The 18,772-nt window shown below is 44.0% G+C and overlaps 1 protein-coding gene across 2 annotated transcripts in view; it reads right to left on the bottom strand.

The window, feature by feature from the left end:
- Positions 1–1,860: 1,860 nt before the first annotated feature.
- The window catches only part of FAM151B (family with sequence similarity 151 member B), a 55,031-nt gene continuing 38,119 nt past the window's right edge, over positions 1,861–18,772 (bottom strand). The window contains exons 5-6 of one of the 2 annotated variants that reach the window (XM_030192305.1): positions 12,427–12,562; positions 1,861–2,529 (exon numbers count right to left, since the gene is read on the bottom strand). In XM_030192305.1, the coding sequence (XP_030048165.1) occupies positions 2,370–2,529; positions 12,427–12,562 (296 nt within the window). In that variant the 3' untranslated portion in view covers positions 1,861–2,369. Of the gene's footprint in view, positions 2,530–12,426; positions 12,565–18,772 lie in introns of both variants that reach the window. The other variant, XM_030192306.1, reaches the window with a different exon arrangement.

Genomic DNA, 18,772 nt, shown 5'->3' with positions numbered 1-18,772 from the left:
TCTCTTCTACTCTCTTCCACTACCAACCCTGTTCTCAGTGCACTTTTTAAATTTTATTTTATTTATTAGGATTTATTTACCGCTTTTTTGAAGTTTTTGAAGGAATTCACTCAAGGCGGTATGCAGTAAGAATAAATGAAACATAAACAATAAACAATTACCATAGTAAAAATATTCAAATAACAATACAAAGTATGGCATAGTATGCTACTTACAAGAATCCAACATCTTCTCTCCCCCCCCCCGCTCACTTGCATTTCAACATCACCCACCCCTGTGCCAGTCTACCTTAAAGGTGGTCTTCTGTTGATCTTTGCCAGAGGCAGCATTGCACATATGCTGCCTGCAACCTGGTCCAAAGGTTTGCCTATTACCTATCCCACTGGAAGCAGAAAAAGAAGTGATGTCAGAGGAGGCAGGGCAGGTCACAGGGAAAGCTTCAAGGCAGACCACAGACAGCATATGTGCAATGCTGCCACTTCCAGGGACCAACAGAAGACCACCTTTATAGTAGACCAGCAGATGGGATTGCGAAGGGAAGAAGATGTGAACCCCAGGTGGGGGGAGGGGAGTGAGCTGCAGACCCATGAGCAGAAGTGGAGGAGCCACTGATGGAAGCTATGACCAAGGCAGTGAGCTCCAGCAGCCACGAGAAGACTTTGGTGCTGCTCACCATCAAGTTTATGTCACTGCTCATGTAGGTGGATGGGAGGGAGGGAGAGGTGCTGGACAATGGGAGGAAGGAAGGAAAGGAAGAGAGAGAGAACAGACCCCAGGAAAGAAAGAGAGAAATGGATCTGGGAAAAGCAGAGAGCGAAGGAAGGAAGAGAAAGGGAGAGAAGTTGGATATGGGAGTGGGGGTGGCAGGGAGATTACCAGTCCTTTAGGGAAGGAAAGGGAAGGGGGTGGGATTTGATATACCTCCTTTCTGTGGTTACAGTCAAAGTAGTTTATACATTATATACCGGTACTTATTTTGTACCTGGATCAATGGGGGGGGGGGGGGGGGGGGGGGGGTTAAGTGACTTTCCCAGAGTAACAAGGAGCTGTAGTGTGAAATAATTAAATAAGTAAATACAATTCCTTTAATCGTGTGACCAAAAAGTTTTAATCGTGCGATTAATCGCGATGAAAAACTGTAATCAAAATGCAGCCCTATCTCTATGTACATATACACATGATGATCAGAAAAAAGGGACTCTACATTTTGTTATCTAGCTTTGTTGTTTAACAGTGTAATTTAAGCAAATTTGGGTAATTTGTACCAAAATAAACATCAAGCAACACGTTGCATAAATGACCGCCAGCATTTTCTACCATGCAAAAATTTACACTAACTGTGAACATGGTGTTTACTGAAGAAGACAGTCCTCGTTTTTGCAACAAATTAAACATTGGAGGACGGCTTACATAAGTTTCTGGAAAAGACTGATGAAACTGGTGCAACAGTGCATGGGAAGAACTTGATCAACACATGATCAAGGCTGCAATAAGTCAGTGGTGCAAAAGTCTTTTCATTTGTGTGTCTGCTCTGGGAGTAGAATTTGAACAAAAATCTGAGGTCCTTTTACTAAAAAATTGCCCGCGGTAGTTTAGACGCGTGTTTTGGGCGTGCACAGAATCATTTTTCAGTGCAGCTGCAAAACAGGCCTTTTTAAAATTTTTGCCAAAAATGGACATGCAGCAAACTGAAAATAGTTATGCGTCCATTTTGGGTCTGAGACCTTACCCCCAGCCATTGACCTAGCAGTAAAGTCTCACACCGTAATTGGGTGGTAATGACCTACGCGCGTCAAATGCCACTTGGCTCACGTAGCTGACGCGTGACAGAAAATAAAAAATATTTTTCGGACACGCACCAAAAATTAAATTACTGCAAGAGCCACGTGGTAGCTGGGTGGTATCTCGGAATTGGCATGCGTTGGGCGCACACGGCTTAGTAACAGGGCTCCTCTGTAACTGAAATTAACCTTACTTAGTAGGAGTAGCTCTGTGTTTGTTACTAATCAAAAAAGGTCACATATGTTTTTGCTAAATGGACAATTGTTATGTCTTGTTGGAATATTTGAGTCTTGTGTTTTACAAGGAGTGTGACAACAGTAGTAGGGTGTAGTAACATGTATTGTAATTGCTTTGTTTTCACCACATTTCTACATAATTACTGAAAATTAGACCTAAACAGGTGCACAGTAATTCATATCGGGGTCCTTTTACTAAGGTGCGCTAATGGATTTATATTCCTATGGGCGTCTTATCATTTAGCACGTGCTAAATCTGTTAGTGTACCTTAATAAAAGGACCTCATTATGAGGTAAAATGAGCGAGTCCCCCTTTTTTTCCAGTGATACATTTCTATTTGGTAATATCTTTTAAAACTTAATTTCATTTTCTATGGCCTGTCTGAATTCACTGCTACGTGGCTCTGGTAAATCAAAGTAAACCTTATTTTTATCGAACTTCTCTCTGATGAACAGCAGGTCTTCCAAAGAGTACACATCATCTTTTCCTGTCCAGACTGTCATGCTGTATCTGCATTAAAAACACAGTTATGAATTACTACCAGAAAAAACATCACCACCACCAAAGATGCACAGTTTCAGACAGCTGCTAAAAATAACGAGGACGCAATACATCTGAATTTGCAGTGCCACACAAACACTTTTGCTGAAGATTAGTCACTATGGTGTTCTTACACTGGAGACTGTAAATAAAGCTAGTCTGATGACAATGACGCAGTTCTACATGCTCGTGAGATGTTCTGATTAAAAACTTTTTGCAGTGTCCTTCATGTACCAGGATGCAAGGCACAAACCTGAACTGCAAAGCCTCTTTCTTTTCCAAGTAAGAGGAAGAAAAGTATATAGAACTCCTTGTCCACATGGGCACACTCAGGAATAACTTTTCTAAAGATATTTTGTGATATATCCACACTTTGAATGCCAAAAGTTTGCACTTCTTGAATCCTGTTCGCTTTTTGTATATTTAAAGCAGGAATGCAGCAAATACGGAAGCCAAGTTTGCAAGGTGGCTGATCGTTCATTTAATAGCAGGATTTTTACCGATAAACAATACAAAACAAAAAGCATAGCTCCCACACAGTCCAACTAACTGTGGATAACTGTGCCAAGCCAGGAACCTCTCTCACAGTAATACTATACAGAGTGCATCTAGACTGAGCTACAGAAAAGAAACACACAAACCCCCACCTCCCCTTTTTGCTATATATATTGATTCATTGTAGGAAGATAGATTTATTGACCTTCCTACTTAATAAAGAATTATGGGTAAATCTAACCTTTTTTAATTGAGATAGTAGATTCATGTCTGAAGGTTTGGATTGCTGAATAGATTCTAGGGATTGTATAGAGTTAATTTCAGTATTAAGTGGTTTACAGAAGCAGCAAAAGAATATCAGCCCTCTGATGGAAGCTTTAAAAGCATCCCAGAGAGTGATCCAAGTAGTATCAGTTAATGTATTAATTTGGAAATATTCAGTAATGGCTTTAGAAATACGAACATGAAAATGATGATGTTCTAAGAGTTGATTTGAATCTCCATGAAGATTTGGGCTGGGGTTGACCTAGATTATTCAGTGACAATGATAGGGAAATAGGTGCTTATCACTCCTACGTCAGCATGGTTAACAGAGTCCAATAGGGAGTTACTAATTAAGAAGAAGTCGATGTGTGAATAAGTGTTGTGTCGGTGTGAATAGAAAGTGAAATCATGTTCCACAATATGCTTTGTTCTCCATATATCATTTAAATACAATTGAGGCTTTGGGCGTATTTTCAAAGCACTTAAACTTATAAAGTTACTTAGTAACCCTATAGAACTTTGTAAGTCTAAGTGCTTTGAAAATGAGCCCCATTTAATGTCTTCTAAGACAGACAAAGTTTTTGTTTTCCTGAACAGGAAGGTACATTTGATTGGGAATAAGATTACAGTCTCCTCCAAGGATACAAGGAGTCTCGCTCTCACATGCAATTAAGTCAGCAATCAGGTGAAAAAACTCTGGACAATCAGTGTTGGAAGCATAGATGTTGACTAGAGTAAGCACTTTACCATTAATCTTAATAGTAGCTGTGACCTATCTGCCCTCAGAATGACCAGACTGAGACACCAAAGAGATGTCTTGTCTCTTAGGGATCATAATGGCTACACCATTCTCCTTCCCAGAAGCGGGGGGGGGGGGGGGGGGGGGGGAGATGGGGGGGGGGGGAGATGGGGGGGGGGGGGGGGGGGGGGTGGAAGATGGGTGGCAGGGACCATCTGGTGCAGAGTTTTTCAGATTCAGTAACAGACAGATGCATCTCTAGGAAAAATATAACGTCTGGCAAATCTGCAGACAGTAGAGAATTTTCTTCCTCTTGATGGGCATATTGAAACCCTTCACATTAAGAGATATAATGGATATTGCCATTATTAATCGCATTGGAAGAGCCTGAGAATTGTTTGTGGTAGCATAGGCTGTGAAGGTAACCAGCAATAATCATTAACTAATCAGCATGAGTATTATGGCATAACAGCATTATGTGTAACATAATATTATGTGTAGGTAGTTCACATAATGTACAAACCATGAGATACTGAGTCAGATTTGTGGCAACCAACGGACGCTGACTCACTTAAAAAATGGAATAAACTAGTGAACTAGCTGTTCATAGAAGGGCATTGACAATGATAGTAATATGCACAGGCAATAGATCATATTATGTTAAGAAGAAGAATACCACCTTTTCATTTACTTGGAAGCCAGATTTTGGTGTCCACCATTGTCTCCAATTTTGTTCAATACATTCACGAGCTCTCTGGGTTCAGTTTTGAATGCATCAGGTTATTGTACATAAGAACTGCCATACTGGGACAGACTGAAGGTCCATCAAGCCCAGCATCCTGTTTCCAACAGTGGTCAATCCAGGTCACAAGTACCTGGCAAGATCTCAAAACAGTACATTTTATGCTGATAATTCTAAAAATAAGCAGTGGATTTTCCCCAAGTCCATTTTAATAATGCTCTATGGACTTATCCTTTAGGAAGCCAGGCAAACCTTTTTTTAAACCCTGCTAAGCTAACTGCTTTTACTACATTCTCTGGCAATGAATTCCAGAGCTTACACGTTGAGTGAAGAAAATGTTTCTCCAATTTGTTTAAAATTTACTACTTTGTAGCTTCATTGCATACCCCCTAGTCCTAGTATTTTTGGAAAGAGTAAACAAGCAATTCATGTCTACCCATTCCACTCCACTCATTATTTTACAGACCTCTATCATATCTCCCCTCAGTAACATCAGATTTTCCAGCATTACAGAATTCTATTTCTGATTGTATAGCTTTGATTCACTCTTGGGCCAGTCAGCATCTTTTAAAACTTAATGCTACTAAGACTCAATTGTTATATTTATGTAATGATGTTGCTCAGGTTCCTTGCAGTGCAAATGTAGCTGCAGGAGAACAGTTAAAGTATGAAAAATCCTCTAAGGTTTTGGGCATCATTTTGGATACTCAATTAATGATGGATCTATAGATAAAATATCTAAGAAGGTATTTTAAAAATACGAAAATTGAGGGCAACACCATTCTTTTATTTTTTTTTCACTGAACATTTTCATATGCTGGTTCAGGCTATTGTATTGCCTCAATAGGATTATTGTAATGTTTTATATGTTGGATTAGTAAGTTGCAGTTATGGCAAAATACTGCAGCCAAACTGATGTATGGCTGCTCCCATTATGATCATGTAACACCTGTGCTTAGAAGTTTGCATTGGTTGCCAGTTTCTGCACAGATAGTTTTTAAGGCTGCTTGTATTGTATTTAACATATTACAGGAGAGCTGTTTTTCTTTATTCCGCAGTTAATAGCTTATCCAATTTTATGACTGAATTCTCGTTTCTTTTAAAAAGGTTTTACTATAAGAGAATCCATGAAGGCTCTTTTTCTTTTCAAGCTAGTAAACTGTGGAACTCTATACTTGTACAAGTTTGTGTACTTTCTAGTTACTTACAATTTCGTAAAGGATTGAAAACTTATCTTTTCAGTAAGTATCTGAATGAATAACTTTGTAGGGCCTTCCTGATTCCTACTTGTGAGCTTTAAGCTTGTGTAACCTGCCTAGATTCTTTATTGATATATTAGTGGGATATAAATACCTTGAATAGAATAGAACCAGGAAATGAGTAAAACAATTATGGGATCATATAAAGAGACATTTATAAATGTAAAATATCACATTAAACTTACAGTAAGTGAATAGGGTTAATCAAGCATTTTCTAGAAAGCAACCACAAATGAAGGTAACAACCGTGTAATGAGGTGTAAGCAGATATAAATCGTCGGCAGTTCAGTTTATAAAATGCACATTGAAGTGCATTAGTCCACATTCAAACAGTATCCAGTATCTATAGTAGTGGGAGATAGTTTTTCCAGGAAGGTTGCTAAAGCATTGGGGTCCGAGAAATCTCTGGTTTGGTTGTTCAGAATACCTGCAGCCGTGTGGGATAGAACATGCCAAAGTGCTGTCACGGACTCAATGGAAGTGAGCTCTTGGACCGTAGCCGGGAACCAGCCAGCAGCAGGTGAGTCACAAAGGCTAGGCACAGCACTAGGCAAAGTACTAGGCAAGGTTGGGCAGAAGCCAAGGATGGCAGGACTTAACTGGTGACACAGCAATCAGGACTTGGCTGATAGGGCTAGGCAGGACAAGGCAGACAAAGCAAAGCTGACAAGGCAGGCAAGGCAAAGCAGGACAAGGCAGATCAGGCTAAAACTGAATCCAAACGAGGCAAGGCAAAGCAAGGCAAGCAGGGCTAGAACTGGATACAGACAAGGCAAGACAGGGCAAGGAAAGAATTGGATTCAGACAAGACCAAACAGGACAAAAGACAAGGCTGGAACTTGGAGACAACACTCTCTTGCACACTCCTCCCTGTGTGCTTCCTCTCTTGTCACTGCAGGAGACGGAGGAAATGTTTCCCCACTTCTGGTGGCTGATTAACTCATTCTGCTAGCAGGGACCATTCGGGGGGGAGGAGTTGTGGAATAAGCAGCTATAGTAGGCACACAGTTTTCTCTGCTTCTTGCGAAAATTATCAGTGTTGTATAATCCAGATCCTGCTCCAGGCTTCCAGCTTGGGTTTTGGAAAGGCTTAGCCTCACAAGCCTCTACTTCCACTTCTCACCATCTGTGCCATATTTTGATGCACAAGATCGGCATACAGGAAGTGTCCAATTTGCAAGTCTTCAACAAAATCATAGGGCCAGCACAGATGGGGCAAAAGCAGTAGTAACAGGCATAGGCTCTTGTGGCTCCTCCCAGTGGCGTAGCCAGACAGCCAATTTTGGGTGGGCCTGAGCACAAAGTGGGTGGGCACAAAATGTTCTCTCTCCCCCAGCACTTCCCAATTCAAAATATAAATACTTTAGCAGATGAGGATCCCTAATCTCTGTCAGCTGAAGGCCTCCAGTAAAGATGGCCAGAACTCCTCTCCACCAAGCCCAGTAGGCAGCAACCACTCCTCGAGCCACTGATGCCAGCACCCCATACATGCTTAGTTGTCAGTGGCTCCAGGATGCTGCCCCCATCTGCCAAGTTCAGTAGAAGAAGGCATCTCTGGCCAGCTTCAGAAGAGACCCCAGCTAGTAGGGCTTGGGAATCCCCAGTAGCTACAGCAAGGGTCAGGGCTGCCGTTAGCCATGCTGGTGACCAGGGCAGAAAATAAAGCCCCTCCCCCAATTCCCTCTCCTCTCCAATCTCCTCATCTGCTGTTAAAGTCACACTGACAGACCCTCACAAATTACAGAACAAGGGATCACAAATTAGAAATAAAAATATATAGCCAAATTGAACTGGGAACCTCAGCATGTACTGCACCACTGGAGAAAAAAAACCTCAAAACAAAACAAAAGCGCATTTCCTTTTCTACTTAACACAATAAAAAGACATCCGCTATGCACATTTCCCAAAGTTAACATATTCCATTTAAAATATTCAAAGTAAAATGATTTTCCTACCTTTATTTTCTGGACATTTTATTTTTCCATCGTGTTGGTTCCAATTTCTCTTTCCCGCTTTCCTGTCTGTCTTCTGCTAATTCTTCAAGCGGTTGTCCATTTGTCTTTTTTCTCCTGTTGTTTCATTTCCTCACTACACCTACCTCTGAAATATTGATCCTTCCATTTTAGCTCTTTCCTTTCTTTTTTTTCTTTTCTGCCTCTGTACACTCAAATTTCATCCTCTTTCTAAATCTTTTCCTTCTTTTTACTTTTCAGATATCTATCACATTTCCATCTCCTTTCACCCACTAGCTCTCCCATTCCCCATCTCTCTCCTTCTCAGCCTTCCATTCCCTTCCATCTTCGATCTACACGCCATTACCATATTTCTACCCCCTGTGATCATTATTCTCTCATTTTTTCCTTGCCATCTCCACTCCCTGGGCCTCTCCCCCATGCTTTCCACCATTCCCAGTGTCTCCCTCCCTCCACCCTTCCAGCCCAGCACCTGTTCCCTTTTTCTACCCTCCTCACCCTCATAGCCTGATATTTCCCTATCCCTTTTACCTCCCACCACCAGCATCTTCCTGTCCCATCTCTCTCCCCTCCCCCATTGTCCAGCATTTTCCCCTTTCTCTTCCCTACCATCCATTGTCTATCTTCTCTCCCTGGATCCATCTTCCCTCTTTCTCCCCTCCCCCACTTGTGCATCTCTCCTTTCCTCTCCTCTTCTCCACCTTCATGTCCAACCTTTCTCCCTCTCCCTGCCTTGAGCCCCTGGTTTGACATCTCTCTCTACCCCCCACCCACCTACCCACCAACCAACCAACCACCATCTCTCCATCCTTCCTTTCCCTCACCTCATTGCCATGTTCAACATTTCCCCTGTCATCTCTCCCTTCCACTTCCATGTCCAACACATTTTTTTCTCTCATGCCCTTTCCCTCCCCATCCCACCCATATCAAACAATTCTCCCTCTCTTTCCCCTTGCATCATCTCTACGTCCCTCCCCCCACCTAACTCTACCTGTCTCACTCCCTCATCCCAACAATGCTCCTGTCTCACCCCGATGACCCCCCCCCCCCACACACACATACATTCATACAAACCAACCACCCGCCAGCCAGCATGTGCTGCAGCTACAGGTTTTTTCCCTCCCTTTCCCCAGCCACCACTGGCACGCTGGCTGCGAGCCATCTTTCCCCTCCTTCCACTTCGGGCAGCGCCGCAGTCTAACTCTTCAGTTAGGAAAAGCTGCACGGCATTGGGTCCGTCCTGCCGCTACGCTGCTGCTTCCGGCTCCGTTGTCATCTTTGTTCTTCTGCTGCTTATCTGCAGCGGATCCGCGCGCTGCCAGGGCTGTCTTCTGTATGCTGCCTGCGACTGCTTCCTTCCGGCCGGCCTCATCTTCTCCGATACTCTTTCTGGAGGCGGGGCCAGCAGGATGCAGTCGCAGTGATAATTATCGGGGGATAATTTAGCCAGCGACTATCACCGTTTAAAAACTGAGGTGGTTGGCATGCAGTTTATACCAGAATATAGAACATCACTATGAGAAGACACAACTCTTGAACCTAAATCCTCTTAAATGCAGTAATCAAACAAGGAAAAATAATGTACAGTTCAGTCAGATATGCTAGACAAGAGCTTTTGCCTGCAAACTAGGAATCTGTTCTCCACCAGCTTTCTCTCTCTCTCTCTCTCAAGCAAAAGAGAAGCTGGGGGTAATTCAACAATATGCCAAGAGTAATGCTGTGTATACTTTTATGCTGTTAAAATCTTGATAGTGTCACAGTAGCTTGAAGGGGGTCAATGGGCATAGGGAGTTTCAATTCATGGAGGACATACGCTGCAAACTAACTCTTACAGACTTGATGGAGAAAGGGGGGGGGGGGGGCAACTAGCCCAGTCATGCACAGAGAACAAGGGAAGCCAATAGAAAGAGTCCCAAAAGACACAGGGAGCTGGACATGTGCTCTGAAAGAGCCTATCACAGGGATTTGTAGTTCAAGGGCACAACCTTATTTAAAGATACAGGCAATGTAATCTGTCACAAACAATGCTTAGCATCAAACATATAAACGGCGAGTGACCGTACTCACTGCAAATGCGCAGTAGAGACTTCCCTCTCTGTCCCGCCCCCGCGTCAATACGTGATGACGGGGGGGGGGGGGGACAGAGAGGGAAACTGCGCCGCCGACGTTGCTACCGCTCCCCCCCACTCGGAGTCGCCGCCGCCACCCCTCCACCCGGCCCAGGCCCTCTCTTCCCTTCTGAACTTACAGATCCATTCGCCGAACGCAGCAACGCACATCAGCTGAGCTGCAGTGAGCCCTTCCTTCTTTGCCTGTGGCCCCGCCCTCCTGTGACGTAACGTCAGCGAGGGTGGGACACACACAGGCAGAGAAGGAAGGGGCAGCTCAGCTGATGTGCGTTGCTGCGTTCGGCGAATGGATCTGTAAGTTCAGAAGGGAAGAGAGGGCCCGGGCCGGGTGGAGGGGTGGCGGCGGCGACGACGACTTTGAGGGGGGGGGGAGCGGTGGCGACTTCGCGGGGGGGGGGGGGGGGGGGGGGGGGGGTGGTGACCGCGGGGGGAGGAAACCTCTATACCAGCCCGTTTTTACGGGCTCAACGGCTAGTATATACATAAATAACAAACAGCCTGCATCTATGCAAACAGGAACAGAACACAGTGCTTTACAGTAACAGAGTAGATGACGGCAGATAAAGTTCTGCATGGTCCATTCAGTCTGCCTAATAAGATAGTCAAAGCCAGGAGTGTAGCCAGACTCCGACAGGAGAGGGAGCCAGAGCCCAAGTGTATGTGGGGGGGGGGGGGGGGTACATTTTGGCCCGCCTCCCCATCGCTGCCCTCCTGCTGCTGCTTCCATCCCCCCCCCCCGCCGCCGCTCTCCCCCACCGCCACTTCGAAGGTACCTTGGCTGGCAGGGGTCCCCAACCCCCGACAGCTAAAGCATTTGTCCTGCACTGGTCTCACATTGCCTGGTGCCGTGTTCTGTTTTCAGTCTCTGTACATGCTTCTTTTAATGAAACTGAGCATGCACGAGCATTAAAATGAGCTGGGACCCCCACCAGCCAAACCGGGGGCCCCAGAGCCAATTTTGGGGACCCAGGCCCCTGTGGACCCCTGTAGCTACACTACTGCTCATAGCATGTGCTGATCTTGATATGTCCTTGTCATTTTCAAGGCACAGACTGTAGAAGTCTGATCAGCACTGGACATACTCCCCAACTACTGGAGTTGCCATCAAAGCCCAATCCAGCCATTCCAGATGTGTCTGGCCATAATCGGGACACAGATAAGAACATAAAAGTAGCCATACTGGGTCAGGCCAATGGTCCATCTAGCCCAGTATCCTGTTTCCAAGCAGTGGCCAAGCCAGGTCACAAGTACCTGGCAGAAACCCAATTAGAACCCAACATTCCATGCTACCAATCCCGGGGCAAGCTGTTGCATCCCCATGTCTGTCTCAATAGCAAACTAAGGATGTTTTCTCCAGGAACTTGTCCAAACCTTCTTTAAACCCAGATATTCTAACTGCTGTTACCACATCATCTGGCAAAGACTTCAAGAGCTTAACTATTTGTTGCGTGAAAAAATATTTCCTCCTATTTGTTTTAAAAGTATTCCTTGTAACTTCCTTGAGTGTCCCTATTTGTACTTTTGGAACGAATAAAAAAAAAAATTGATTTGCATCTACTCATTCTAAACCACTCAGGATTTTGTAGACCTCAATCATATCTCTTCTCATCTATCTCTTTTCCAAGCTGAACAGCCCTAACCTCTTCAGCCTTTCCTCATACAAGAGAAGTTCCATTCCCTTTATCATTTTAGTCGCTCTTCTTTGAACCTTTTCTAATTCCGCTATATCTTTTTTGAGATACGGCGACCAGAACTGAATGCAATACTCATGGTGCGGTTGCACCATGGAGCGATACAGAGGCATTATAGTATTTTCATTCACCATCCCTTTCCTAATAATTCCTAGCATCCTGTTTGCTTTTTTGGCGGTCGCCGAACACTGAGCAGATTTCAGTGTAATATCTACAAGGACACCTACATCTTTTTCTTGAGTGCTGACCCACAAGGTGGACCCCAGCATTAGGTAAATATGATTTGGATTATTCTTTCCAATGTGCATCACCTTGCATTTGTCCACATTAAATTTAATCTGCTATTTGGATGCTCAGTCTTCCAACTTCCTAAGGTCTTCCTGCAATATTGCACAGTCCACACATGTTTTAACAACCTTAAATAGATTTGTATCATCTGCAAATTTAATCACTCGTTGTTCCAATTTCCATATCACTTATAAATACATAAAATAGCACGAGTCCCAGAAGTCTGTCTGGCATAGGCCTTAATTCCCAATTAGTAGAACAAACATTCCTCTCTGCTAGTTACTCACTTGTCTGACCCTTGTAATAGCCAATGCAGCTCAGACCATGACTGGCGTACTAGAGCTGCTCTGACCGGAAACGTGATGGCCTGGCTGAATCTGTGGCTTATACGCTCCATTTCTTCCATCATCTCCGAGCTATAGCCTAAAACAGGAAAACAGAGATTATGCTAAATATTGGCATTCATGTACTACCAGCTGGTAAAATTCCAGAAAGATAAATGCTGTCTTCAAACACAATTATCTACCAGTCGTCTATCGCTCAATCAATCAGCAGATGGCAATGTCTGCACTCAATATGGTGGCTTGGTTGCACCAGCCCAGCTAAAGTTAGAAAGCTATGTCTTCCTTATCTTGAAATCTTCCCAGTTTTACAGAGAAAAGCTAATTTCTCGGAAAATGTGACACAGCTGGTCAGTACTTAAGATATACAGAAGCAAAAGAAATAGCAAAATACTCAGCTTGGAAAAATGTTTAGAAATGTTCTATGCTCATCTAGCTGAACAGCCAGCTTTGAATTTTAAACCTACATTTCCTAGGCTCTTATTACAGTTTACTATAGTGTCTTTTGGCAGGGGTCTCCTAAAACCCCAGCTTTCTGTAATTAAAAGAGTGACAGTATTATTATGGCGTAGAGGCCAGCCAAAACCAAATCTGTGAACAAAATCTGTGGCTTGGTTTCAGCTGGAACAAAAGACGCTGTCCCCCCTTCCCCAAAGGAGAACGGATCCCTGTGGTTTGTTAAGGTAGGCCTCAGGAGAGTCTACTGATGCTCAGGGGTGGGGGTGGACAGAGTGTTTTGGTTTCAGCCGAAAATGCCCCAGCAATTTCGAACAAAACCTGAACCCAAATTTTGTGTTGGTTACAGTGCCAAATCCGAAATCCAGCCGGCCTCTATTATTGAGAGACTCTAATGACTGAGCTCAATGTTCATAATGGTCTGATATTAACCTGTACATTAATAACACCAGAATCAACTCATGCAGAGGTTCACAGCTATATTGTGCCACTGTGGGAATGGGCATTAATTCTTAATGTGGATGTGAACATTGATAAGTTGCTAATGCTCACCGTTAGTATTTCTTCTGGAGTTCATACAGTTTAACATGTTGTGGGAGATGTGGAGGGGCATAATCGAACGTGAACGCCCATCTCTGTGGGCAGCCATACGAAAGGGCGGGACAAACTGCATTTTTGGAAAAAGATGGGCGCCCATCTTTTTTTCGATAATACGGGTTGTGCGGGGCAAATGCCTAGGATTTGGGCGTTTTTGAGCTGGGCGCTATTGGTTTTTAGCGATAATGGAAACCGAAGGCGCCCATCTCAAAAACGAACAAATCCAAGGCACTGGGTCGTGGGAGGGGCCAGGATTCGTAGTGCACTGGTCCCCCTCACATGCCAGGACACCAACTGGGCACCCTAGGGGGCACTTTTACAAATTACAAAAGAACATTAAAAGAGCTCCCTGGTGCATAGCACCCTTCCCTTGTGTGCTGAGCCCCCCAAATCCCCCCCCAACACCCACTGCCCACAAGTCTACACCATTACCATAGCCCTAAGGGGTGAAGTGGGGCTCCTACATGTGGGTACAGTGGGTTTGGGTTTTTTTTTTTTTTTGGAGGGCTCAGCATTAAGCACCACAAGTGTAACAGGTAGGGGGGGATGGGCCTGGGTTCACCTGCCTGAAGTGCACTGCACCCACTAACAACTGCTCCAGGGACCTGCATACTGCTGTGATGGAGCTGGGTATGACATTTGAGGCTGGCATACAGGCTGGAAAAAAAGTTTTGAAAGTTCTTTTTTTGTGGTGGGAGGGGGTTAGTGACCACTGGGGGAGTCAGGGGAGGTCATCCCCAATTCCCTCCGGTCATTTAGGGCACTTTTTGAGGACTTCTTCGTGAAAAAAAAGGGTCCAAAAAAGTGCCCTAAATTCTCGCTACTGGCGCATATTTTTTCGATTATCGGCCAAAGGCGCCCATCTCGCCTCGTCCGATAACCATGCCCCAGTCCCACCTTCACCACGCCTCCAACACGCCCCCATCAACTTTGGCCGTTTCTGCAACGGAGTGCAGTTGAAGGCGGCCAAAATCGGCTTCGATTACACCGATTTGGGTGCCTTTGCGAGATGGCCGCCCATCTCCCGATTTGGGTCGAAATATGGGCGCCCATCACTTTCGAAAATAAGCTGGATAGGGAGCATGATGCTTGTGCTAGCTTTATGATTACTACTGTGGTGGGGTGTATGCAGTATAGTATGTTAGAAAACATAAAACAAAAAAAACATTGAGGAAACCTGATGTCTAAACACTGGTCGTTCCTCATAGACTCACTATTGATGTCTATCCCAAGCATATTCATACTGGGACGAGTAGTTATAAGCCTCTGTGAATTGTGTGTGTGAATACTCTATGGGGATCAATGTTTCCAAATGGGTTAGTTCTGAGTATCTACACCTCAAAAATGCTCTCACACCTAAGCTATTAACAAAGGACTTCAAACGTGTAATAAGTACATAAGTAATGCCACACTGGGAAAAGACCATTGAGCCCAGCATCCTGTCCACGACAGCGGCCAATCCAGGCCAAGGGCACCTGGCAAACTTCCCAAACGTACAAACATTCTATACATGTTATTCCCGGAATTGTGGATTTTTCCCAAGTCCATTTAGTAGCGGTTTATGGACTTGTCCTTTAGGAAACCGTCTCACCCCCTTTTAAACTCTGCCAAGCTAACCGCCTTCACCACGTTCTCCGGCAACAAATTCCAGAGTTTAATTACATGTTGGGTGAAGAAACATTTTCTCTGATTTGTTTTAAATTTACTACACTGTAGTTTCATCGCATGCCCCCTAGTCCTAGTATTTTTGGAAAGCATGAACAGACGCTTCACATCCACCTGTTCCATTCCACTCATTATTTTATATACCTCTATCATGTCTCCCCTCAGCCGTCTCTTCTCCAAGCTGAAAAGCCCTAGCCTCCTTAGTCTTTCTTCACAGGAAAGTCGTTCCATCCCCGCTATTATTTTAGTCACCCTTCGCTGCACCTTTTCCAATTCCATTATATCTTTCTTGAGATGCGGTGACCAGAATTGAACTCAATACTCAAGGTGCGGACGCACACCATGGAGCGATATAACGGCATTATAACATCCTCACACCTGTTTTCCATACCTTTCCTAATAATACCCAACATTCTATTCGCTTTCCTAGCCGCAGTAGCACACTGAGCAGAAGGTTTCAGTGTATTATCGATGACGACACCCAGATCCCTTTCTTGGTCCATAACTCCTAACGTGGAACCTTGCATGACGTAGCTATAATTCAGGTTCTTTTTTCCCACATGCATCACACCTTGCACTTGCTCACATTAAACGTCAATACATTTAAACAAAGGAAACATCAAGAGTCTAGGGTGCCTACAGAAATGGTCTACCCTTTAACAGACTCATCATCATGGGTTTCAATATAACCTCTGAAAACAACTACAGTGTAAAACAACTCCCTAATGGAGAAAAAACCACTGTAGCCACAAAACAGAGGAAGTTCTTTCACTCAGTAGTGAAGTCCTAAGTCAATAACAAATCTCTTAAAAAACTGAAGTAACATAGAGGCATATTTTCAAAGCACTTTGGGAGGCTAAGTTCCATAGGTTTCTATGGAACTTTGGGAGGCTAAGTGCTTTGAAAATGAGCTTGATAGTAACATAGTAGATGACGGCAGAAATAAAGACCTGCACGGGGCATCCAGTCTGCCCAACAAGACAACTCATGTGTGCTACTTTTTGTGTATACCCTACTTTGATTTGTACCTGTGCTCTTCAGGGCACAGACCATATAAGTCTGCCCAGCACTATCCCCGCCTCCCAACCACCAGCCCCACCTCCCACCACTGGCTCTGGCACAGACCGTATAAGTCTGCCCAGCACTATCCTCGCCTCCCACCACCGGCTCTGGCACAGATTAAATAACAATTGAAAACGTGTGCACAACCAACAAGTGTATGTATGTGTACACTTCTTCAACTGGGTAGGAATTCAACATCTTTCATCCAACCACAGTGAGCACTGACTTTAAAGATGAAACTGAAGCGCCACGTTTTATCCTTGACAAAGGGATCCTCTGTTTCGATACTGCCTCAGGAGGAGTTAACAAAGCTTATCTACCAGTCTTTAGCTCAGAGTACAAGGCACAAAATGGCTAATGGCTAAATAGAACACCAACAGACAGAACGCCTCCTTTGTATGACATCACTTCTTCAAATCCAATCAGAACAAGAGCAGAATACCAAAAGCCCAGTCAATCAATAAAAGGAGTCCCATTCCAGCGGACCATTAAGCCCTCTGGGAACCATAGTTTGAAGTTTAAAGATCCATTTTTGTTCTTTTTGGTGGAGACAAATTACCACGACGTCCATTATCTAGCAATTGTTAGTTCTGAGTATACCGTGGCAGTAATGAACCTAAACCAGGGCATGTGGAGTATGATCTCAGTCTCTCAAATTTACTGATAACGCTCACTATAGTATTTGCATTGTGCCAAAGACAGCTTCCCTCTAGAGTTCATAAGATATACCATGTATAGGCAACCTACACCGGTGTGCTTGGAAATTCTTTTTAATCAAGCCTGTAGCATCCAAAACTATAGGAAATATTTCTGCATCATTTTGAAACATGTTATTGGTTTTACATTGAATTTCTTGGTACTTGAGGATCTTCTCTTCTCTCTCTACACAATTCAAGTTTCAGTGGCATAGCTAGGGGGGCTCAGGGGGAGCAGTCGCTCCCCTAAACAGATATTTTGAAAAAATGGCGCCTATGCACCACATGCAAAATCTTTCTCTCCCCCCGCGCGAGTCTTGCATCTGTTCTTCTGTCTCTTCTCCTGCCCGCTCTCTCTCCCGTCTGCAGCGCATGGTCGTTTTTACTGCCCTGAAGTCTTCTCCCTCCAGCACTGGCGATTGACACAGTCAGCTGTTTGCCAGCGTCGGGGCCTCCCCTCAGGCGTGTCCCACCTCTGCGGAAAACAGGAAGTTGCATTAGAGTAGGCGGGACGCACCTGAGGAGAGGCCCCGACGCTGGCAGAAGGCTGACTGTGAATTGCCAGTGCAGGAGGGAGAAGGCTTCAGGGAGGTAAAAATAACAATGCAGACGGGAGAGAGCGGGCTGAAGAGGGAGAAAGATGTAAGACCCGGGGGGGGGGGGGGTGGAGAAGGGAGAAAAAGTTGGCCAATGAAGTTTAACAGACAGGAGTGGAAGTGAGCCATCTAGTCCACTGTAAGCATGGAAGCCAGTTTGGTTGATTTGTTTCCACTCCCCCGCACAGCCGTCCACTCGAAACAAAGCAAGCCAAACATATGAGCAGCGGTATCCATGTTGTCATTCTTTATTGTTGGTCCATCTGTCTCTAACAAGTCTAAAGTTGTTTCAGTTGGATAGGTAGTGCCTTAAAAGCTGGAGGAGAAATGTAGTAACAATTGAATATCACTAAAACAGCTTCAAAAATTATTGTAGCTGGTAGAAACCGCAATTATAAACTCTACAGTTTGATTTTTCTTCACTGTGCTTCTATACAATACAGATATCTTGATTTCAGTGAGGATATCCTGTTTTCTGATGGGTTCATCTTAACTGTTGTTGTAATCTGCCATGGGAAGATAGAATATATTGAAATTAAATGGAGGTAGAATTAAACTCTCCTTTCATTGGGGCACATGAAATCACATTTTCATCTGTTTTGTAGTTTACCTTTTAGGTACACAAATGGATTATTCTGTTTTGAACATGTTTCAGGGGCAAGTGGTTTTATAAGTCAAAATAAAAATAAATATTTTGTTTCATGCAGATCTCTTTTGCTTAAACATAAATGGGTTATAAACCCCTAATGCAGTCCACTGGTTTTCTTATATTTTGTTCTTGTGATGACTTATACTGTGTCAAAACTAAAAATTCATTATTTGGTCGATAATAAAAGGAATACTATCCACCCTAAAAGGTTGTTTTGTGGCTGTACATGAGGAATTGTGGCATTGAATAAATAAGTGTATGTTTGTGTCCCTAGTCAAGAAATCCAGTTAATTGTTTAACATTAGTGGAACATAGCCACAGAGGTATAGTATGGTCGCATTTTTAATATGGTAATACTAGGGCCCAGCTAAGTAACAGGTTATTTTGAGTTAGTCTTCACTGGACCAAACTTGCTTCCCTTGTGCCATCACTATCTAGCAGGATACACAGAGGGGCATAATCGAAAGGGGCGCCCAAGTTTTCCTGAGGACGTCCTCACAGGATGTCCCAGCGAAGGGGCGGGGAAACCCATATTATCGAAACAAGATGGACGTCCATCTTTCGTTTCAATA

Source organism: Microcaecilia unicolor, chromosome 2 (assembly GCF_901765095.1).
Source record: "Microcaecilia unicolor chromosome 2, aMicUni1.1, whole genome shotgun sequence".
Taxonomy (NCBI): Eukaryota; Metazoa; Chordata; class Amphibia; order Gymnophiona; family Siphonopidae; genus Microcaecilia; species Microcaecilia unicolor.
This window is presented reverse-complemented; position numbering and strand designations above follow the sequence as displayed.